The 25,017-nt window shown below is 41.1% G+C and overlaps 1 protein-coding gene across 1 annotated transcript in view; it reads right to left on the bottom strand.

The window, feature by feature from the left end:
* Window positions 1–1,891: 1,891 nt before the first annotated feature.
* The window catches only part of NPSR1 (neuropeptide S receptor 1), a 56,425-nt gene continuing 33,299 nt past the window's right edge, over window positions 1,892–25,017 (bottom strand). Inside the window, 7 exon segments of the mRNA XM_088521349.1 lie at window positions 1,892–1,989; window positions 2,152–2,332; window positions 4,305–4,394; window positions 6,489–6,565; window positions 14,212–14,413; window positions 18,268–18,361; window positions 18,726–18,829. Coding sequence (XP_088377475.1) covers window positions 1,896–1,989; window positions 2,152–2,332; window positions 4,305–4,394; window positions 6,489–6,565; window positions 14,212–14,413; window positions 18,268–18,361; window positions 18,726–18,829 — 842 coding nt within the window. The 3' untranslated portion in view covers window positions 1,892–1,895.

Below are 25,017 nucleotides of genomic sequence, written 5' to 3'. Positions count from 1 at the left end.
TGATAAGATGCCAGCAAGGAAAAACACAGTCTTCTAGTGCTTACATGCAGTTTATCCAGTGTGGCAGTTGTGAAGCGTGTTGTAGATTCATAGTTTTAATTAATTTTGTACCAAAATTTATATATAACAATAATAGGAAGAGAAAGCTTACTGATTTTCCAGAGAACATAAAGCCCCATAATCTTCTCTCTCTCTTATTTAGAAAGAAAGATTATTGTAATATAGATAACTAAATACATTTTATTCAGTTTTTGTTTTGCAGGGAACAAACTCGCTGTAAAGGATAATAATATAGAAAACCCGTCTTAAACAGATTCTGCCTGTGTAATAATGCAAAGCTTGTAACGAGAATAGAGCAGAACATATTAAATATCCGAAGATCTATTATAATGCAGAGTGTAATATAGCTGGTTAGAGTATATTATCATGCAAACAATTTAACTTGCAAGTAAACATTGAAATCAATATAATTTACCCACATGCTAAACCTGCGTGAGTTCATCTCACTGTGGCAAGAGGAGTCCCTACGAGCACAGTGAAGAGAACACCCAGCTGGCTGGGGCACCAGACTCTCAGCCCAGTGACCTGTGCTCTGTGGGCCCTAAGAATGAGTATACAAGAGTGGAGCATTAAAAAAAAAATTCTCATAAATACAATCTAAATTTTGCAATTTCACAGAAGCCTTTCTCCACCTTTTAGGTTCTCTGAAGACCTGTCATTTGCAACCATGATTATAGTGACACGGATTTTTTATTATGTGAGATGTAAGAAAATAAAATAATGATTTCTGGCCAAAACAGCAGCTTTAATTCCCTTGGGAAGTATGGGGACAGCAGCACTTATGGAAAAAGCATTAGTGGTGCACAGGCTCAAGCAGGGAATTAAGTCTCTCTATAAGTGAGCGAAGCACCTTGCAAATGCAAACTGTGTGTGTGTGTGTGTGTGTGTGTGCATGTGCACGCACGTGCTTTTCATGTGCATTGACTGGTCAAAACCTGAGCCCCAAATGACAGGGAGGAGCTGGAGAATGGCAGGAACGGCCCAGGTGCGGGCAATGCTGCCCTGCATGGCCAGGGTGATGGGCAGCTCTCCTTGACCAGCACGAGTGCAGGATCCTCAAAAAGGTTGCTGAGATCTTTGTGCTCTGGGAGTTTGTGTACCACGGGGCTTGGTAGGAGTTGACAAACAGCTCTAGTAGCCTAGAGAAAAGTAATTCCTGGGGTGTCAAAGGGAAGTGCTGCAGGGAAGATGTGGTGCTACAGATGCACCAAGGTGAGGTGGGAGGGACATCCTGCAAGGAAGGAGGAACTGGCGTGGGCTGCAAAGCGGGACAAGTGGGAGCTGTGCAAGGTGGTAATCCAGCCCTTTATTCCCCTTTTCTCTGAGCATAGTGGTGTAGGTGGTGGTGTGTGAAAACAAGAGAAGATCATTGAGCCATGGTGGTGGGTTGGGAAAAGTGCCAGTGTTTTCCTTTTAACTTGGGCTCTCCCTCTATAATGACTCTTAAATCCTTCTTACCAGGTACTTGAGCTCTGCAGAGTAGTAGATGGCTTTGAGAGACCCCTTTAAAACAGAGGGCAGATTCTGACGAGGCTCTGTTTACGCTGGTGTTTGGCCTACGTGCGTTTTACAGCCTGTTTGAAACCAGGAGCCAAAGGAGTTACCAAAAAAGCAATGCATGCAAACCCCTGGTGCTGAGCTACGCAGGTGTGCCATGGCCGAAGCTGCAGTGCCACCAAAGCACTCGTGCTGCAGAGCAAGGAGGAGGCCGCTCTTGCCCATCGGTGCCGCACGGTGCTCACCCATGCCGGGCTTGGGAGGAGGCGCCGCTCTGCTCATCACTGGGTCACTGGTCCCAGCGTGACCTTGGGGACAGCATGCAGAGGGGACCCACGCTAGATGTACTCTGGTTTGGATAGGATCTGCATCTCCTGCCCTGCTTCGCTTCTGTCTCTGAAAGTTCCCTCTAGCCTTCTTGTCCTTCTTTCCCTAAGGAAAATAAGAAAAGTCCGAATTAAGACATGCCAAAAAACAAAGGGTAAATAGTTGATATAAGAGCTATATAGCAATTGTATTTATGTGCCTCCTCACCACCTCCCCCTTCCTATCCCTTCTTAGAGGAGAATAGCAGCAAGAGTAAGGGAGCAGTACTCGAACGGAGGGCAGAGCCGGTTGCTGAAGATGCAGTATATGAGGGGATTGATGGCGCTGTTTAAGGCCGGCAGGTTCTGGATGATCACAGAGGCATAGAAGCGTTCCTTGGTCTCGGGAAGTATGTTGAAGTTGTCCAGAATATCGAAGAGAAAATAGGGGCTCCAACAGAGAACAAAGGCTGCAATAGAGAGAATAAGGGAGCCATGGGAAAAGCTTGATGTTAGCTACTGTAGCAATTTAGGGAGGTAATCACCACACACACGCACGACTGTCATTACACATATATATTTGCTCACGCAAGAAATATCTCTCCCTAGTCAAGGTCTTGTTTAAGGGAATAGTTATTAGAATATGTTTTTTTATTTGTCTTTATTTTTATTTTAATGCCCATAAAATATATTATGTGTTCTCCTTTAAGCATTTAAAGTGCTCCCTCTAGGCGTATCGAGACACTTCTGAGCACTGCACAACTCATAAACTCATAAAGGGTAAATAGGTAGCCAGTTAAAGCATCATCAGTTATAGCAAAGAGCTCTTTTAATGGTCCCCTGAGTGAAGAGCCAACCTAGATGTGCGCAGCACCAAAGTGCTGCTCTGCGGCAGCGCTGCCTATCGCAGCGACCTATTAAGAAGATGCTCTGAAGCACCGGAGAGCAAGAAACCACACTCCTTCACACCAAACTGCAGCCAGATGACTTTGAAACTTTGCATGCTGGTTGCAGGCAGTGTATAGACTGAGCATGCAGGAAGGTGCTCTAATTGCTGTACTGTAGCTTGAGAAATGAATTTGGGTATGGGAAAAGAGGACTGAGCTGTTCATAACCCCTGCTTTTGTTTGGAGGTGGCAGGTACTGAAGAGGCCACCTTTGTCTGTAGGCACAGGGAATGAATTTATGACTCATGAGTGTTTCTGTTGTTTCCTTTCACAAAGGCTGTTATTTACATAGAAGCTCTGGGATGGAGAGCTATAAGCCCATCTCACCTAACCAGTAAGCTCAGGAGTTGCAGGTCACCTTTAGAATCAAGCATGCGATCTCTCTGGGATACAGATGGGACAGCAGAATGACCCCACGTTTTGTTTCTTGTTACCTTACACAACAATTCTGAGCTGGCAGTTAACTGAATGCTCACTGAACGTGCAAGGAAGAGCTAAACTACCTAAGAATGATAGGTACCATAATCTGTTTACATGCCAGGAGGTATGGAGTGCCTAATAACGCTCAAGGACCTCTCAAGTGCTCAGTATCCAACTGAGCTTTTGACATCTGATGGCATGGTGGTAGTAATCACTCGTGACACGAGCTTGCTATGACTGCTGCATGGGGAAGTTCTGATGTGTGCTCTGTCTTCTGAGAAGCAGGAACTATGCTGGTGGCTCTCGTGCTGCTAAACAGGGACCCAAGCACCTCACTAGCAGCTATTATCACAAAATCAATCTGAGTTCTGTGCAGAACGGGAAACTGTTTTTTAATAGTAGGCAACGGCTGGCAGCCCCAGGGAGTAAGTCACTTTCGTTGCCTTCCTGCGTGTCTCTGGTAGATCATCATGAGCCCTGCATGATGCTGCCTTTATTTATCGAGGCATAATGTCAGCCTCCTAATTCCATCAGGATAATGTCATCTCCCTGGGAGACAGGAGACCTGCACTGAGTCATCTGCTGCCCTGTTCGGAAAGGAGAGCTCCTGCTTCTCACCAAGGCAAGCAGCATCAAACACAACGGCTCTGCATCCCCCTTCTCCCTTTCCTTTCCATTTTGCTGCCCTAGCTGCTAATACGCCATATATATCTGTATATGTATTCTCTAGATGTAAAAGGCTTTGCAGTTGCAAAGTCTTTCGTCAGACTGGGTTACAAGGAGACAGCCCCCTCCTTTGTTCCTTTTTTAGGAGTGCCTGCTCCTTTATTCTCTTCCACGCATACGATGGGCTGTGCATATCACTTCCACTGCGATGTGTCAGATGCCTGAATTAGGAGCCTATCAGGCAGCAGGGAGAGTGGGACAGGAGGCAAGTCAGAGGTCTGAATAAAGTGTCTCCTCCAAGTCATGCCTTGCACTTTGCCCTCTCCACCGATGCTGGAGGGAGCGAAGGAAGGCTAGTGGCCTGCATCCAGCATCCCCACGGCCACCAGCTGTGGGGATTTTCACTCACCAAGAATGATGACGATGCTGTACTTGATTGCCTTCACTTTCGCCTTGGATATGAAGCCACGGTTGGTGTAGCCGGCAGAGATTTGGCCACCTGGGGAAAGAACAGTTCACCTGGTGAAGGAGTTGGGGTGGTGCAGACGTCCGTCAGTGCTATGGTGAGGACAGTGGCATGTGGCTCACGGCAGTCGGGGGCTCGGTGCTTTCCAAATTGCAGATGCCTGTGAGTCCTCTCAGGTTGGATGCTCACAAAGCTGAGCCATCCAAACTCAGAAGTGGCAAGGGAAGCAAAGCAAGTCTTCCTGCAGCCTTGGGGCATTGCGATCCTCGGCACTTGGGTGCACAGCCAACACAAACAGTGCTTCTGTGCCCAGCAATATCAGTTCACCTATTAAAATGATGAGCTGACGAGCACAGCTACCAATATGTTACCACAGGGGGGTTCTAAGAACATTTTGATAAAGGAACTGACAACTCTAGTGATGGAAACGTAAGCAATAACCTGGCCAAACAGACTACCTGTTCACTTTAAATGCATCTCAATTAAAAAGATTTTAAAAGCTTCATGCTCCATTCCTTTAACCTTTTACACTTTTTGATGCTTTAGATAATCGATCGAGCATTTTACTCTTCATGTTGGCTCAGTAATGAAATAAGAAATGCTGTTGGACTAGCCTTTCAGAAATGAAGTGTGTATTGAGTTGAGAAGAAAATGCTATTCTGTCTCACACCAAGGATGGTTGATCTCATTTCCTTTGAAGTCGCATTAATGTTTCTGAGAATCAAGTTCTGTACTTGAATAACAGTACTAGTGTGATTGTAATAATATGCTTGAGTTCACGATTAATGTCAATATTCTGTTCATATTGCTGTGTTAGAATAATTAGGTTCACCGTAGTAAATATGCAAGAAGGTCATATTTATCAAAACATCTCAACTCCTGTAATCCTAAATTAAAACTGGAATTTTGATGAATATCATCAGAAATAACTCTGTGTACGTAATTTTTGCACCTCTTATATAAACAGCACATCAAGGCCGTGTGATACGTGAGAAGAAAATATAAATAAGGTTAAGGTGAGCCTTTTGTGAGTGAAACACCTCATCTAAAAGCTTGAAAATAGTCCATTCTTCATATTCCTGGAAATTACTTCATGGCTCACAGACTAGAATACACCACTTGGGTGAGAAGACTGATATTTTTTTCAAGCCTTCTTGATACTGTTTGTGTCATAAAGGCAGGATAGTTAGAAGTTAGTCCTGCTCAAGCATGGAGGAGTAGATTTTTGCAAGATTATAATTGACAGATTATATGTCAGCTATATATCTGGTTATGATGCATGGATACTTGAGGAAGTACAGCATCATGTCAGGTTGCTTTCTCCTGTAGAATACATCCTACTAAAGGCACATCCTACTAAAGGCACTAACCAGCCACAGAATCATCACAGTTTGATGTGTTATCACTCATCACTTACTTAGGTAAAGTACTTTGTTGTGTGCACTGTCCTCTTAAAGTAAAATGCATTAGTATAAAGAAACATACTCTTCTTTGCAGCTTCAAATGTTCAGGAACATGGGACAAGGTTAGTTAATATGGTGCATATGAGTAACTGTTACAACTCTATTGTCTGTAATGTCAATCTGTGATTTCAGAGCACCTTTTTGCATGAGTAAGGATAGGAGAGACAGCTGTCAAATGAGGATCTTGAACTTGTTAGTGGTCTGTGTTCAGATCCTTTAGTTCATAAAAGTTCAAAGAAGTTTATGGTCTTAGGATGGATATTTTGCTTTATTTATTTGTTTGTTTGTTTGTTTGTTTAGCATTCAGGAATTTGCTGTCTTGACCAAAATCCACAATTGCAAGGGCCTGTAAAAGAAGCAAAATTATCTAAATGCTTACTAAACATCTACTGAAATTTCTGTTTCTAGAACTGGGCAAATATTTTGAGCAGAGTAACGGTTTTTATCTTTCAATTCTTTTCTTGCAAATATTTTCAAAAGGGGATTTAGTGTCAAAGGGATGAAAATAAACATGTTAGAAAAGTACCATAAAGGAACAGTTATAGAAAACCTCTTCACACTGCAGCGAGGCCAATGCAACATCATATATTTAGCTGTTCCCAGATTTGGTGGGACAGTCCCCATTGGATTCATGGCTGGTGACCACGTGCATGCTGAGACTCACCAGGGCAGCTGGATATGATGACAGCCTGAGCTTTGCTCTTCATCCAGATCGTTCGAATCACAATTGAGTATATGACGCTGCAGTAGGGAAAGAGTCATTGATATTATGAGGCACAGGAAAACTCAGCTAACATCCCAGTCATTCACGCTCTGTAAACGTACGTATTTATCTGTATGGAGTTCATGGAGGTGGCAGGACTTCATGTTGACAACAACAATAACAAACGAAATGTGACTCCCTTCTAGTATTTTGCACGAGCAAGCCTGAAGTGTTTTCACAATGGGGATTGTTATCCTTGTCCTGGCTTTATGGTTGTCAAATCTGAGGTAAGGAGAAATGGAACAAGTGAGCCCTGCTCCCACAGGTGTTGTGTGTTGGCAATTTCTAGCTAGCTGTGGACAAGTCTAGGCACCTAATTTCTGCACGGAGCTACAAGCTTGTGCTCAAGGAACAAGGGAAAAAACTACTCTTGAAATAGGAGATGCAAACTGAGTAGCCACTGGCATTGCGAAGCCTGCTGTGGGTGGGATCACTTTGTCGATAGGAGGCTAGAGAATAAACTTCTATCCTGGGTGAGGAGATAAGATCCATTAGAAGATGTCACTACTGTAGTGCTTACGTTTTGGATCAAAATCCTGGGAGCAAATTTGAGGAGGTCAGAAGTAGCAGGTGAGTGGGAAGAGTTAAATGATAGGTGAGAGTTGAAGGTGATATAGACATGCTTTTAATGACGAAAAGTGCTCTAGCCCACAGCAACCTTGAATAGCGATGGCCTTTCCTGAAGTGGTAAGAGCTGTAGATTTGTATATATTTACTACAGAATGGGTGAAACTAATTCCTTTCAGCTGAAGTAGTGTTTGATCCTACATCCTGGATGTTCTGTGTCCCTTTTCTCCTGCAACTTTGGATAGCATACAGGTAAAATCACCAAGCCAAAACGTACTTTTGGATGGTGATTTTTTTTAGCTTGGTAAGGAAGATAAAAATAATTCTAAAACATTTCAGCTAATGCACTTGGGCTGCCACATATCCCCAGTCTAAAAAGAAATGCTCATAGCTGAAGCTGTCGTGGGCAGTTTTGCACTACACCATGGTCCTGACTGGTCCTGGGGAAGCCTGAGCATTAATTTTTATCAGCCTTAGTGGTGAGTCTGTGAAAAAGGTGCAGCTCTGGTGACTAATTTTAGGTGTCCAGCAGAGACCAAGAGGTGTCCTACTATCATATGGCTTTTTTTAATAATTATTATTATTATCATAATTACTCTTAGGAGGTTTCCAGGCACAGTAGTTGAGAGCTGAAAGTTTGATGTGATATCTGGGCTGTGCAGCCAGGCCACAGCATACTTGCCCTGGGAGGATTTTGCAAGCATCTACATGGAGAAAGGTCCGACAGCGGGAAATTCGCTTGCCATTTCATGTATAAGATGGCATGTTTTTCCATTAGAAGCCTTAATTTTCTGAAGTCCAGGGCAAAGTTAATCCCCAACTTAATCAAAATTATGTGTTGCTGACATAATAGATTTGTTTTGGTCTTTTTGCCTCTATTCTCCCTTCTTTTCTCTTTTAGCAGCTGGGTCTGCTTGGAGCTGGCCTTGTTGGGAGGATTCCAGCAGTCACTGCTGAGGGCTGAGTGTTGGCAACAGAGGAGTCACTTGTCACTCTAAGGATGCTGCTCAGGGGCTGCTTTGCCAGCCAGAACCGTGCCCTGATGCCTTATGCTCTCCAGGACTCCAAACCCCACTAGTGCCTAATCTTTTCTCCAGCTATTGTGGCATGGAGCTAAAGAAATGGAATTCCTACAAATGTATCAGTCAAAGTTTAAGATCGTAGAAGGCATCTCTTTATGTATTTCAAAGCCGTAATAAGAAAGTAAACATTTAGGGAGGAAAAGCTATATTTTGCTTTCAAGGATTAAAGCAGTTTTCTTGCAGAATGTACTTGTAGATGCTTTTCTTCAGCTAAATAGAGTGGTGAGAGGTGGTTCCTGACATCTTGTGGGGGGAAATTCCTGCTGATGGAAAATGAAATGGCAGGTGGACAAAGAATATAAAGGTGGACAGGTGAGGTTGGTACTCAGATGGAGGGGAGTGTGTTCAGCAGCTGCATATACCTTTCTATGCTCTCAATATCTTAATAATCTTTTTTTTTTTCTTTTAGCATCAAGTTATGTAGTATTTACTGTCAAGGGGTAAAAGCATGCCATAGCCACATGCCTATAATTGTAATAAAACTCATTTTCCGACATGCAGATCTTCATACTATGACTGTGCACCATTTGTTGGATGGGTTCCTGCTGCCATGGGAGATTTATGTGTGGTTATGTCCAGATTTTATCATCAGGTTTGTTTTTGTATGTGACTAGCACAGTGATCTTCGAGCCATAAGTATGGATTCATAGGGGCTTTATGAACATGAGTTGTAGTCATAAAGATTTTAATACATACATTTTAACACCATAATGTTAAAATAATATCTGTGTTGTTATGGATCATCATTGGTAGCTGAGGAGATTAAAAAATAAAAAACAAAAAAATAAAGAAGGAGGAAAGAGCTCAGAGGAAATAGTCGAATCAAATCTGGGTGGAAAAGAATCCAGGCGTTTTTGCACAGGAGCTGCTCAGGCTGCGAGGGTGACAGAGTAGAAAGGACAAGCTGTTGATCTCAAAATACAGGGATTTTTTTCTATCCTTGAGAAGATCATTATGCAAAGTGATGGCATACACTGTGCATGGCAGGCGAATATAAGAACATGCTTCAGATTGTGGATGTAACTCAGCAAATTGAATTCATTGCTTCTCCAAAAGCAATTTAGCTTGATCCAAATTCTGAAGGACTAAGATGCTTGTTCATTGTAGCATGTTATTAATTAATGGCATTGCTTAATTTGACTCCATCAGTAATTACAGAGTCTTTGTCACTGTAAATAACCAACTAACTATTGTTTAGCCATATAACTCCTATTGTGAGTATTGCCACTCTTTTTTTTTTTTTTTTTTTTTTTTTAGATAAAGCTCCTGCTGGTTAAACTAAGTATTGTTGTTAACAATTATAAAAAAATATTGATCTGCCCACTCTTTAAACACAGAAACTTTAAACATTTTACGTTAACTGAATGCCTTATTATAGCATCCCATCCAGTCTCAACATTTAATAGTAAAGTGAGCCTTTACAATGCCCCAAAGTATACTTAAACTCCCTACTAACTCTGTTTATCATCCAGAATGGATTACAATTCTTTGTATTTTATTTGTATAAAGCCATGCAATTCTATTATGTTTTATGGTAGTTAATTTACAGCATCATTTATCCAAGACAGAAATCACATGTAACTTTATCTAGACAAATGACTGTAGGCCTGTATAATAGATGAGAGATTAGACAGCCACATATGTTCAAGACTGAGGCTTTTTTATTGTTAAGTGGAAACTGCAGGCAAAATTTGCAGGCATTAGTTAAATCAAGCTCAAAAATACTTTTTAAAATTTGTATTAATGTTTTTATTCTTATTTAATGCAAGCAACAGCTATTTATTTCATCCACTCTGAAGTGTGTTTTACTGAATTCTATATTTTTTCTTTTACCCATATAGACTCTGGATTTCTGAAAACTCTAATGACAGGATATAATTGTAGTTTGGCACAGAGCTGTAACACAGAACAGAAAGCCAATAACTGTCCTATCTCCCCGTCTCCACCTGGGAGAGCCAGGTGCAAATATTTATAGGAGAGAAGTCTGTAGAACTCAGAGATAAAGTCTGATTCGGCCCATATTTAACTTCCGTTCAGCAATGCCCCAGAGGTATTTAGCCTTCCACAAATGTCTTTCAGAGATTTGCTTGGTATTTCTCGGTGCAGGAGAAATGGCTTTGCTTATAGCTGATGACAGATGTCCAAACATAGGAGACAATAAGTTACTGTGGATTGTATAGTTCATTTTTCTGATCTATTTGGTAGGCTGACAATATGAATTGCAGAGTAAGTGGTAGTTCAGTCTAATCAAGAGGGAAGAACAGGCCAAATCTTTAAATGTGCACTTTAAATATAGTGCAATAAGGGGAAAAAAAGTGATGCAGGTTATTTGGCTCTAAACAACACCAAGGAAGGAGGCCAGCTTTTACATGAAAAGAACAAATACTCTCTCCCGCTTTCCTCAGTGATCCAAGCTAACCACACACTCGGGTTAAACATTTAATCAAATCTTTTAATTATCTTTTTATTATTCAGGTCGTGTTCATTTTTATTATAATCAGACATAACATTTGCCACAGAACCATAAACCCATGATAAGTGATGGCTGAGATCCCCGTTGTGAAGACATGGTAGGTAGGAACAGATCTTCCTACAGTATACAAGTCTTTCAGAACAATATATATATTTTTAGACATCCCTTTGTTAAAAACAAACATGAAATAGAATAAAAGGAGCAAGAGACAGATTGTGGTTTTCTTACAGTTCACATTTTGGAGAAATCTGGAGGGTTTGCTCACATTGCGCCTGAGGGATTATCTCCTAAGTGTAAGGACTTTTTATAATAAGCGTGAAGGTTAGCAACTAAGAAATTCATTTCGTATGCTTACATATTATGAATGACCCAAGTTCCTGCGAATTAGCTGAGTGCTGTGTCAGGAGTACAGGGAATCAGCTCTGCTAGGGGTGAGTAGCTGGATGAGATGCTGGTGCCTGGACTGTAGCAATTGAAAACTGCTCAAAGTGGCATATTTAATGTGCCATTAAATTTATCACCTGAAATGTAAATTTTCTGTCTTTTATGTGCTTTGGATGAGTGTCACCAGAAGAAAAAGTCCTGTCATCAGTAAACTACTTGGCTTTGGAGTGAAGAAGCTTCCTGCAGAACTAATTTAGCATTAATTCCAGCAGATGGTGGCCCAAACTGTGTCATGTACCGGCAGCACGGTTAAGTCAGGACGCTGTGGGAAGAGGAAAGAAAGTAGCTGTGCAAACAGAACCGAACGAGTACAGAAAAGGTCTAACTCTTTCTTGGTATGCTGCCTCTGCTGTGAAACTTCACTTTGTTAGCAAGTGCTGTGCTTGTCCTGACTACTACTTTGCTCTTATTTGCTGCTTCTTAGATACTGTTCCTTGATTTTCACTTGCACGTTTATTGACTGCATCCCCATCGCTATGTTAGGGCATTTTTTTAATAGAATCTTCAGGTAAAGGCCATTAAATTCAGCAACCACAAAATATCTTGTTTAGTTCACTAAATAACACATTCACATAACACATTCCCTTTTTCTAGCTAGCTTTTCAGCAGAGTAGCTCATAACTAGATTGGAGCTGGTAGCTCTCTCACCCTTTAGAAACAGTGTCCTATTTGTAATCAAATTTAGTAAGCATCTGAAAAAATTTAGCCAAGCAACAGTTTTGAGGAGAAATAGAGTTCCTAAATACATCAGCAGCTGTTCCAGACCCCCTTTAAGAGCAAACTGCCTGCTGGAGCATTTACATGCTGCAGCCAGATGCTGTGGATTAGTTTTAAACTCCAGGATTTTCCAATGTTTTTAAAGGAATAGATGATGTGCCTTGGGGCTAGACTGAAAAAAATGTTTTACAGATGCATCAGCTGGGCAGTTGCAGACTTCATTTGCATGCTTGGAAACTCAGAACTTGAAAAGATGGCTTTAAAACATTGCTGATTATTTTAGACTATGTGACATGTGTTGTTCACAATGTCTCTGCTGATTTTATCCTAACCGTAATTCTCCTTTAAATGGTCTTAGTGCTCTCTATCCTGAAGAAAAAAAAAAAAAAGCAATATCACTGTCATCTAGAGATAAATGGGCATAATAATCCTTCCATGATCCCTGCTTTCCCTCCTCCCAGTGCCCAGCACCACTTAGGACGTGCTAAGAGTTTGACTTCAGCTTGCTGAACTCAGAAACATGTTCAAGTAGATGCAGTGCTCTCTCCTCAGCTTTAAGCTCCTGTCCTGCCATAAACTTCTTGGGTGAGAGTCACTTAAGGTTACAGCCACAAAAATTTTAGCACGTTTTATTCATGTCTCAGCTGTCAGGGCAAATTCATGAAAACTTGCAATTCCCCGAATTTCCCTTCCCCTCGTGTCACCATCGCCTTCTCGCTTCTGGGGACTTACTGTAAAATAAGTCACGGTGCTGATCTGGTTTGAATATCTTCTTTTGGCAGGGAGGATGGGGTAACGTAATGTCAGCTTGAAAATCTGAAATATCGGTTGCTTGCCTTTCATTGCCACATAAAAGAAAGTGGCTCATCTGTAGTGACAAGTGTGCAAATCTGCAAGTTTAGGTATGAAAGAGATTTTTATGCATCTGTGGAATGACCAATGAACTGATAGGTTATAGACCTTTTTCCCTGAAATATTTTAAAATAATGATTGCATTTGCTAATTGGTAGCCTTTTAGGCAAATTCTGAACAAAACTCCTACACAAATAATTGCCGGCCTCAAGTTTTTCCAGAGTCATTTGTTGCACGCACTTAAGTTATTTTTGTCTCTTTTCCATATGTTTATTCTTTCTACTGGTAAAAGTGGGCTATAGGTTTACCCATATTCATCTGTTCCCAGAATGAGTTTTTTATTATTATATATATATACATATTTTTATTAATCTAGGCTAGTTTTAAGGTACAGGAAAACCTAGAGAGAAGAATGATCCTGTCAAGGAAAGAAGAGCAATTGGATAATCTGGGAGGAGCTTTCTTTGTATTGCTATGATGTCCTTTATTTAAGAATTTCTCATAATTTTGTTTATTGTTTATATCTCTGCAATCTGATAGAAAAAAAAGGGAAGGTTTAGCAAATTAATGTGTTATGTATAAAGTAGGAAAGTTGTCCCTTCACTGCTGTAGGCAGCAACACTGGTCAATGCTCAGTGTCAAAAAGTCAGGTAGCCACCGAGGTTTTGTTCCTCCAATGCTTTTCTCCTGAAAGCAAAAAGAATAAAGAGGGGATAAAAAGGGAACATCTGGGCTGGGCCAGGACAAGCTGTCTCCACTGGCAGCCCTTCAGGCTTCCTAGGGATGGTCTAGAGCACTTTTTGACTGTGCTCTTGTATTGGTAGCTCCTCATGACCAAGTGGCTAGTGGTAGTGGCCCCACAGGAAGGCCGTGAGAGCCACAGGTCACCAAGCATGGTCTGTGATATCGATTGACCTCAGGTTAAAACCATATGCTGCTCTTGATGGCCTTTGTAATTTGGGGCAAATCAGTGTTAAATAATTGTGGCTCAGGTTTCCCCTTATGGAATGAGAAGGATTTCATTTGTTCACCTTTTAAAATGTGCTTGGCAGCCTCAAGTTATTGGGGATTTCTTCCAGACCCTGATGAATAAGCACTCTTCCAGTACCATGATGCTTGAGAGCACTTCAAGTTAATTCTAGCTTAACTAGAATAAGTGCTATTTCTGTTCTTTTATTAAAACCGTGCTTTGTTGTACTGCTTTTGTGCCGCATTTACAAAGCTACATTTCAAGCCTGAAGCTATGGAGATAAACGGACACACATGGAGATGCTGTTCTTGTTCAGAGAAAATATTCCTATCTATTAACATCGTGTGACGAGCACCCACGGCATCTACGGCGACCCGTGCACTGTGTGATACAAACCAAAGCAGCCTTGGGGCGGGTGTGGGAATGAAAAACAGAATGACTGAGGTAAATTAAAGCATTAAAACCAATAGCACACTCCATAGCCTTCACCGCGCGCTCACTGATTATGGCTTTCTGTACCTGATAATGATGAGGGGAATGAAGTACACCAGGAAGGCGACCACTGTCATGTAGGGGATCCAGTAGGAGTCGTCAGGCCAGAGCGCCCAGCACTGCACTTCGCCGTTGGAGAGCTGCCGTTTCCCAAAAATAATCAGAGTCGGTATCGAAAACAGGAAGGAGAGGCTCCACGCCACTCCAATAAGAACTTTCGCCTGCCTTTCTGTTCAACAGATTCAAACAGACCGTGTTAATGGGCTGCTGGTGCCGCTGGCCATTGTAGCAATGCTGAAACACAGGCAGGGAGGAGGAGGAAACAAGTAAGAGGAAGGCTTTGCACCCTGTTGATTCTGAAAAGGTTGCACAGGAGAGTTTCGTCTTGGTCATTTTTTTATAGATGCCACAGAGACGTGGCCCTGGAAGAGCTGTCAGAGCCCTCGAAGAGCTGGAGAGGTTTGTCCCAAGGCACTGTGCAGTGTGGTGGGATCACATCCAGCTTCTACCAATGGCCACGTGCCCAGAGTTTGCCAATAGGGCTTACGTGCTGCAAGGCTGATGCTTGTGATCTCAGCCTTGTTTTGTTCAGTCTTATAGGTGCTGCTGCTGGAGATCCTGCTGGACCTCACAGCAATGAGCAGGAGCTCCAAGGTGCTCAAGTAGTCTGCACACCAGGAATACTCCTTTCCCTCTGCTTTGCTCCCCTCTGCTGCCAAACCGGAAAAAATAGAAGCCAGGTGATGCCTGATAACACCTGTGGAATTTTCTAAAAATCAATGAGTCAAAGGAAGATGCCCTAAAAGCTCTCATGGTCCACAGTTCTGCATCTCCTGTCTCAAATCCATGTAGCTCTAGCCAAAAAAAAAAAAAAGAAAGGAAGGGAGGAGGGAGGGGTGCTGGTTGTGGAGCACCTGCGATTGCCAGCAGAAGTTGCCCAGTTTGTCTGCTCCAGGGACAGATGGGGACTGGTTTTAATGCCAGGTAACTTTGGTGTTGAACTATTTTATGGTCCTACCTGCCTGCAAAGTGCCTGGAGATGTGCATGGAAAACTAAAATCACTTTAAAGTATGCATTATCAAGACGAACATTTTTCCTCCTTGAAGCTCAAAGAGCAATATGAGAGTAAATGGGAAAAGCATTCAGAAAGTAATTTTACGCTTTATAAAACATCAGTTGCAAATATTCATTTATCCCACTCATTTTTAAATGCTACTCTTGTTCAGTAAAACATAGCCTTACTAATCTAGGGCTTTAAGGGAATTCTGAAGACACCTACCTAAGTGCAAGGATTAGATGAAGTCTATAAATATTGCACAGGCAGAGGAAAACTGTGAAGTTTCATAAACTGTAACAGAATAAACTTGACAAAAGGAATGTTAGGAGCTAGTACTACAAAATATTTGCTGACAGAAAGGGCTTTCAGACTATGAGCTAGTGACTTCAATAACACACACAGGAACTTTAATGGGGTACACATGTAGGGGAAAAGGAAAATGGGTAGGGACCCATTATTTGGGTAATGATGTACTTTGTATTTTTATATGATTTAGCTACATCCTTAATTTGAAGACCATTGGTCAGTTTGGGTTTGGCAAGAGGATTATTTTATGTTTTATAAAACAGCTGAAATGTTACCATGTTCACTTATTCTCCTTTTTAAATATTTTAAAATAGAATAGAATAGATAAATAATAATAATAAATATAATAATTTTTGTTAGAAAAGAATTTATGGGGACCTGATAACATCTACATAAGAGGATTTTTGTTTTATTTGACTAATGTTAATTTGCTGTCTCTTAAGTATTTTTTTCATTATGTTTTTAATAAGTGCTATAAAAATATGATGCAGCTAGAAAATCACATGGCTAGAGCTAAGTAAAGTATAGGTGGACTCAAATAAATGCATTTCTACATACAAACGTCCACTCAACCAATCTCACAATTTTTCTTTTTTTTAAAAAAAATTTCCTATTTATATATATATGTGAGCATTTGTAAAGCTTTTGATACACTGCAGTGCTAACCAGTGCCAATGCCCAGGACTGGAGCAGGACTATCAGCCATGCCTTCTGCTCCCAGCATTGGCCAAAACTCTTTTAACAGTCTCTTTCATGCCCTTGTCCCCTTTGCACCTCTTCTTCTGTCTGTGTATTGCTGCGATGCATTTGAGCACATCTGCCCGTTGCTGGGAGTGTGTGGTTGCAAGTCACCCCTGGGACGGAGACGTTTTCCCTGCTAGAGTCAGGGCAACGCTGTGCGATACTTTCATAAGCCAAGTGGCTTTCTAAAAAGAGTGGGATTTATTGCTCCCTAGCCCCTACAGAGCCGTCGCAGCACCTCATTGCTCTAGCAGGCGGGAGCAGCTCAGAGATGCTCGTGGAACAGTTTACCCCAAATTGGGTTTTGTCTTTTGTTCAGACAGCTCTGTTGCCCTTGTTGTTTAGTTTGTATAGGTTTGTATGTGTGTTTTAAACATGATGAAATATTCATAAAATGTCTTCAGTTCTAACTTCTAAGATTTTCTTTTCTCTCTCCAATCTTAATTTTACCTTTTTCTTTCTTTTTTTTTTTTCAACAGCTCTTTTGGTTACTGAGTTAGAATGTATAATTCTTCTGCACCTTGCACTTTCTGGAACTTGAGTATAAAATATTTAACACTCAAAGTTAATCTTCAAAGCTTTGCAAAATGCAGCTGCTTCTTCCCAATAGCTTCTTAACATAGCTGGGGGATAGTAATTAAAACACAGCTTTGTTTTTAGAACAAATTGCTTGCCATTTTCAATGCAAAGGGAAGGGAACAGAGCTGATGGTGGCTCCTCACCTTCCCCTGGTCACTTGGTGCTCACTCTGGGTGCTGGCCACGCTGCCGCAGCTGAAAGCAGGGCCCTGTGATGGTCACTGCTCTCCGCAGTAAAGCTGCCCAGATCACTGGGGCCTTGGTGAGCGGGAAGGAAAACCAGGTTGGGTTCCCAGTCTGCCCTAGGCTCATTATTGCTTTATTATAAAACAAGTTCTGATTCAGCCGGCACAAAAGCCAGCACTACACCTGCGTGCAGAAAGGAATAACATGCTGTGTTTTCTTTCACCTTCGCCAAATTTTACCTAGCAACATAAAAAAAAAAGGCATTTATAAGGGTTTTGGAGTCTTCCTGTCCTGAACAAACTCAGTCTGCCTGCTGGGAAATACTCAGCTAAGCCTTGCACATGTTATTTGAAGTTTTCAGAGCTTAACATCTGCCAAAGCTGTATCGTTCCCTGAGGCTGTGATTGATTCATAGGTTTTTTAAGGCTAAAAAGGACTGTTAATGCAATGTCCTTAATAGAGCGGGCTGTCAAATGCCATCATTACTCCAAAACAAGAATGATATTTGTGTCTGTTTAAATTGCATCTTCCAAGTGCTGTGGTCCCTGTAACTGCTTCCCTCCTTCCCCACATGCATTTTCGGTTTCTTCACTCAGGGCAAGATATTAAACTTTAAACTCTAAGATCTGTAGGAAAGAAATTGTGCTCTTTAAATGTATTGCTTAGTATTCAAGCTGGTATTAGTGCTACTAATAGTGCTATAAAAATAACAACCTGTAGTAGAAGAACTATAAGAAACAGTAAATATTCTAAACTTACTTTGTATAGTTTTTGCAGCTCCCTGATCAAAATGTCTTATTAATTCTCAGTACTTCACTCTCTATCCTAATTATTTTTATTGTCAGTACATAGATAACATAGGTAAGAAATTCCTGCTATAATTCCAAGAGTCAGTACAACTGTACAAGAGAGAGCTTTTCCCCATAACAATTTTCTCAAAAAGCTAGAAGATAATGAAAGCCACTATACTTCTTTAAATGTCATTTCATTCTTGCTAACACAATGCTTATAGAACTGCTGAAGGCTAAGTGCAGCTTAATAAATCTTGAAACCGCAACTCTATTGCCATTTGGGAAACTAATGGAGTCCAAATATTGCTACAGCAGGAATCAATAATTCATGCCAACAAGGTTAATGATTTTGAAACTTTTCTGAGCAAAATGGAACCAGCCAATAACATCCATAGCAGTAGCAAGGCACAGAAATTCTCCTACCTCCTTGCAAGAACTTCATTGGATAAACTATGGCATGATACCGGTCTATGCTTAGTGATACGAGGACATAAGTTGAAGCATAGAGAAGTACCACCTGGGGCAGAAGACAAGCAAGAGAATTGAGCAGTTGAGTTTATAGCAATTGAGACACATTTGCATAAAATAAGGTTAGCTACAATACTGCTCTGTAGTTAATATTTGAAATCTTTTTTTTTTGAAAGAAAATGAAAAGAAAAATAGAAGAAAACTTTTGTATTCTCACCCAAATCTTTTTTCTTTTTGTAGTCTGCAAAGTGTAAAGGATCTCATATGGTTTAATTAAAAGCATTTAAACTTTAAAGGATTGTTTTTAGCATTTAGCACTTCCGTTGTTTGAAGACTCTCTATACAGCATTTTTGTGTGGGTTTATTGCTATCATCTGAGCTTTGCTATAGGGAAGGGCAAGTGGTTGCTATACCTGTAAGTAGCGGACAACTCTGCAGACGAGATCAGGGGCCATGAAATCTCCAGTGTAGCGCCAAATGATGTCTGTCATTATGTTTACGAGTCCCGTGAATGAATCTGCAAAGGAAAGCCACTGAAGGTATGTTAACAGCAGCAAACGTATGGCGGCATTTAACCTATGACAGCAGGTAGTACCTTTAGGATGAGCCAGCTCCTGCAGTCCTGAGGGCAGACGCTCTGTGGTGGGTCAGCGCAGAGTGCAGGAGAAGGGAGAAAAACCTCAGAAAACACTTGAGTTTAGGGCTTTTGGAAGCAAATCCCTTCCGATGGTAACTGTGGGATTGCGCTAAGTGTAAGTATTTGCAGCTCAGTGTTCTGTGTTGTCAGTGAAGAGCTTGTCACTGCCCTCTGGTCTGTGGCACCTCAGACAGGTCGTGTGTCTACTTCACTGCATTGCCTTTTGTTGAGATGGCTACAGGAGCACTCTGCTGTATATAGGTGCTCCTGTACTCTCTGCAAGTCCTGATTATACTCACATCTGCCTAAAATTGGGATGCCTAGAAATAATACCTAAAACTGAGATCAATTCCACCTTGAATAACTTTTTTTTTTTCTTTTTTGATTGAAATTGCATACCAGTCTCCCCATGGGAGTTGCTCTAGTGTTTACTCGATGTTTGAGGACAAGACACCAAGGGAGTCTTGTCAGGAAGGCCCCTGAGGCCTGACCCTGCAGCGTGCGGGACATGCCCTACCCTTATCCTAGGGTAAACAGGAAACATCAGAAAGGCCCTAATCTCAATGTTCAGTCCTACTTTTATTTCTGGTACATGTCTGGGCCTGGACTTGCCTGTCCGTAGTTGACAAGCTGCGAGTACTAAGTATTTCTTCCCCAGACTTTCCCTGATGTATGGATAATATATAACATTGAAGAAGCTGTATGTTAGGTCTAAATGTGTCAGCTTCCTCACAGCTATGTCACATACTGAGCTGTCTAATTGCTGATTTTCCTTATCATTTTTTACTGTAAAAAGAAACATGTCTCCTGCAAAAAACATCTGGTGTGAGGTACAAATGACATCAAAGTTGATGGGAAATTTGTCTGGATTTTATTCGTGAACATGATTATTTTATAGCCAATCCCAGGCTTTCAACTTAAAGTTAACCTGCTTGTGCCTGTATTTATACTGAAGTCTATATGCACCAACATGAGCTTACCTCAGGCCATCTTTTCTTTTTTTGAGGAAATCTGAAGAGATATACTTCTGAACAAATGCGCATTTATAGCTTTTCATGTTTTACATTGGAATTGCAAAAGCTATTGTGGATATGGGCAATAATAAGTTATTTTATTTAAAACAAAAATAATAAAGAAGTTATCTCCCAGTAGGATGGGATAGATCTTTTAAGTGCTATAAAACAGAAAATTAGAAAATATGCGTCAGTCTAGTGTTCTCCACTTCAAGTAACACAGCACTTTGCTCTCTCTGCACAGCATAGCAGAATGGAAGACAGTAGGTTGCAAAAACACAATTTCATGCAATTTCTCAAGACAAAAGTAAATATATATTTTTTTAAATTAGAAATAACTTCAACCCATTTTTAAAAAAAAAGTATAATGTTTTGTTTTGGGACCAACATTTTACATACTTTAAAACTATCTATAAAGTTTACTATGTTAAAGTTGTCTAATCCTCAAATCAATACTTTATCATTCGAAAATATATACTCCCGGAGGCATAACATTTCAACAGCTTCAAAACGTATTCTTTTCAAGCAATAGATGATTTGAACCAATGTTTTCCTGAAAAAAAAAAAAAAAAAAAAGTTGTTTTGACAAACTGGATTTCTTACAATCCTTTCCAATTTAAAGCTGCAGAAGTTCCGGATACTTCTGGCTGGAATCTGAGATGTGAGTCTAGTGCTTTAGGAGAATCACATCTATTTTGAGGTGTTGGAAACTAGGATTATTTTTCTTTTGTACCTATTCATGACTTCATCTTTCCTCTCCCAGTGTTTCTCAGTACCTTTTTCTGTTCCTTCTCTGTTCTTCTGCCTCGTGGGAGACTGGACTAGAGAGAAGCTCCAGGAATTCCTTGCAACATGGTTTTTTATGTTCTCTACTCCCACAGCTGCTAAAGGCAGCATAAAATCATATGCCCTGAAAGTATATATTAAGTGTTGCTCATTGAAAAGACTAACAGGGGTGAGGGAACCATTGTTTCTCTAATGAGTATAGTGGTTTAAAGACTTTCTAGAAAAGATTGTAGGGACCTATAACCAAGATGTTCTTTGAAGAAACCACGGGGTTTGAGTGTTTTAAAGTGAAATGTATACTCTAGCTGTGGCTGAAACGCAGCTCTTTCCCTCTCCTACCTCCTGAATTATTGATTCGTATTCTCTCTCTCTAGTAATGAAATATGCACTAGTTCAAAGTAACATGCTCCTGATGTACGTCTGCCTCAGCTTTTCAGTTTGCATGGGGCAGTGCAATGCAGTCAGACTCCTCACGGCCCCCACTTCCCCCATTCATGGTACAGGGCAGTCACAAGAGAAAACAGGATTCACTTCAGATCAGGCTCATCTTGAAGATGTTCTCCATGGGTTCACCTCATGCACCATAGAAGCTACCTGGTGCTCAGGCTGAGGGAACACACTAGAGCATAGCTGAAGTAATATCCTCCCCAAAAGTACAGTATGTGCAACAAGTATGTGGATATCATGTCCATCTTTTTCATTTTGCAGATGTTTCAGTTGCACTGCATAATCTGCTCATATACTGATAGCCTGAAGTACTTTGGGAGCTTTAAAGACAAGCAGAAACTATCTTTCCCTTTAAAGGGGAAGATGATTCAAAGGGTTTACCCCTTTGAGCAAGGTTTTCAGAGGCTTTTAGGCAATATTTAAACCTCACAGCTTCTTCATGCTGCAAGCCCAGACTGCTCTTACCCAGCAGTGTATTTTAAGAGCTCTTTGTGCTGAGTTTTTGAATCACTGCAAAGTGCTCAGCGTGCATTCCTCAGAGTGCATGTCCCAACCACAGCATGCTTTTGTGTGCCACAGCACATGCACACAGCTGTGTGCATGCGCCAAATCAGTCAGATTTCTAAATACCTTCTAATTAGAAAAGCACCCTCCTATGCAGTGTCCTCATGCCCTCTGCTAGTTTCAGAAATCTCTCTTGTCTTTTTTTGATCCCACCAACCACAGAACCTTTCCTTTCCTTTTTCCCCCTTGGCAGACAGAAATCCTACTGATCTCGGCAGTTGCTCCTTCCAGGGTCTGCTCACTCCACTTGGCTGCTCTCTTTTCTACTACCAGCTCTGCGGGTACTTCAGGGATCTCCGCTCACTACATGGTGCAACTGCACTTCTAGCTGCTCCTGAGGCTGCTGCTTCTCCTGTCTCTTCAAAGACCCAGATTCACTCTGTGTGCCCCAGACACACAACTCGACAGCTTTTCTCACACAGGTTACTTTATGCTGGGCTACTGGGGAAACAACAGGCTTTCTACACGAGGTCTGACAGCAGGCAAGCAAATACACCCAACTGAGAGGTTATGACAAACCAAGGATCTGTGCTTCTATTTCCTTCTATACACACTTCTCAGCAGCTGTTTCTGGGCATATTTTCTTCTACCCATTTATTTTTCAATCTCTAGTCAGCTAGCTACTTAGCACTTTATTAAGTGTATACCTGAGCTCCATCGGTTGGCAGCACCACATTCCCTTCATGCTATACGTGCCCTACCTGGCATGTGGCATGTGTCTGTTTCTGGCTTTCTCTAGCCCCCTTCTTTCTGTACCACAGGTAGCTAGTCAAGAGTTGTGTTAAGTAAGTGATTTGGACACTAAATGTGCTTCTTGTTACTTTATTACCTAATTGCTAATCATAGCCACAATACTTAAGACTTTATATTTTGCATACCTTCATAAGATTGCTTCATCCTACAAGAACTTTTTCACCCAAAGACCAGTTACACTAGTGTCATAAATTTGAGACTCTGATCACAAATTACCTGCAGAGCTCTAGTCAGTGGTAGATGAAGCCAAGATGATAACCACATTATCATAGAATCGTTAAGGTTGGAAGGGACCTCTAGAGATCATCTAGTCCAACCCTCTGCACATGCAGGGTCACCTAGAGCACGTGGCACAGGACTGCATCCAAGCAGGTTTTGAAGATCTCCAGAGAAGGAGACTCCACAACCTCTCTGGGCAGCCTGTTCCAGTGCTCTGTCACCCTCACTGTCAAGAATTTTTTCCTTAAGTTCTTGTGGAACTTCTGGTGTTTCAGTTTGTAGCCATTACCTCCAGTTCTGCTTGCATACAGTTACAGTTACAGTTCATGATGTCTTGAAATTCTTGTTCTTCGTGTTATTTCAATTGTTTATATAGAGGTCAGCATATAGAAGTCAGAAAGTTTCAGTTATGTGACCTTGGCAGATCACATATTTACAGCTGAGAAGCCTGTATTTCTGCATGTGATGCTATTATTATCATCTTGAGTGGTAAACGTATCAGAAGCCAATCTAGATAATACATCTCTCTCAATCTCAATGTCCTCGTTTCTGCTAATGTCCTCATTGTTCCTTACAGAATTGTCTACTTGGATATTATTATTCTTTAAGTAATGAATGTTCCTAGGTCAAATGAAACCCACATCTTTGTTGAAAGCAATGTTAATCAGCCTTCACTCATAACTATGTGCTATCCTATCATCATCAGTTCTTTCTTAATACTTTTTTTTTTTTTCGAAGAAGTGGATGTTTACTGTAAGTTCTGTGCCTGCATTGCTAGGCAACTGTATGATTATAATTTCACTCAATTTCTCTGAAAAAATAGGACAAAATATCAGTTAATGACGTATCTTATCTTTTGATGAAAAATAAAAATACCAACAAGGGACGTTTAACATGATCCAATGCATATTCACAAAGTCATGCAGACAAAATGTTTACATATTAAAGGGGACAATAAAAATGACACTGATGTGATGGTGAAGGTAGCATCTTGCTGTCGAGAAGAGGATGCAGAGTTTTAAAAAGTGTGTTAAAAAACCCGCACAAGTCTTGTATAACAAGGAAAAGTAGAATAAGTGGGGAGGAAAGAGAGTGGAGTGCAGGGAGAGGGGAAAATGGGCTGTCCAGGACGACATGAGCCAGAGAAATGCATGAAACCATCTCAGAGGAACAGAGCTGCGCAAGGTTCAGCTCTGACCTTCCCCTTGTCAGTGCAACCACATCCAGCCCGTGATGGCAGAATCTGTATCAATCTTCAAGATCTTGTTAATGTTTCAAAAGGCAGCATTTTAAAACAGTGTTTATTAAAAAGACCGTAAAAATCACTAGGAAGGAGAGACAACGTGTTCCTAGAGGGCACTGAAACACACTGAATGTAGCACTACAGCATCTGCAACGGAAAATAGAACAGGTACTGAAACAAACTGTGACAGTCCAGGACCCTAAAAGCTCCTTCTTACTTCACTGTGCTCGATAAAGCCACTTTGGATTTTTATTGGCATAACTCAGCACCAAACTTGTGCCTATATACTGGAGTGCAGGAAACATTTGGTTCATGAGGTGGCTACAGAAACTTGTGCGGTGGGTACTACACGTGACTGAAATGCATAAAAATGAGAAAAACACTGCCCTTGGAAGGACAAATTTTAATGCAGATTTGCTATTACGGTGAGTGAGACAAATTTTCATGGCAACCCCTCCCCACACACAGATAAAAGTCCATTACGGAGAACAAATGAAGGTAATTAGTGATGTAGCTTGGGAATACAGGCATGTTACAACTGTCTCAGTTAATCCTTTTATAGAAATTCATTGACTTGATGCTGTGGCCCAAGGGAGACATCTTCTACAGGCTTCAGGATCTTTCTTCTGTTAGAATGAAGAAACTTAAGGCAAGATTCAGTGGTAGGGAATATCCATATGATTTTATTATTAGTCCTGACACTAGTCTTCCTGTAAATCACTTCATCTTAAGGTTGCCGAAGATCTTCCTGGTAGGAAGCGGAGAGCAGATTGCCGTAAAGCTGCTGTGATTTCAAAAGCTGTACTTGTCCTCTCAGCTGCAATTTAGTTGTTCTTTTTCTCTAATGAAAACAGTTATATTAGCTGAAGGGGGTAATCCCCAGTTTTCTGATGGAGCTGATAGCCTGTGTTTTACTTACTGAAATGTGCCTTTTGCCCCCTTTTTATAGCATATATAGAACGAGTCTATATTAAAGAGGGACGTTTGCTCACAGTTGTTGAAAGGAGCCCAAGTCAAGGGTCGAAAGCACCGGCCAAAATTTG

Source organism: Tinamus guttatus, unplaced genomic scaffold, assembly GCF_059628265.1.
Source record: "Tinamus guttatus ecotype Peru unplaced genomic scaffold, ASM5962826v1 Tinamus_guttatus_pri_ptg000119l, whole genome shotgun sequence".
Lineage (NCBI taxonomy): Eukaryota > Metazoa > Chordata > Aves > Tinamiformes > Tinamidae > Tinamus > Tinamus guttatus.
The sequence above is the reverse complement of the archived record's forward strand: the minus strand, read 5'-3'. Positions and strand labels throughout refer to the sequence as shown.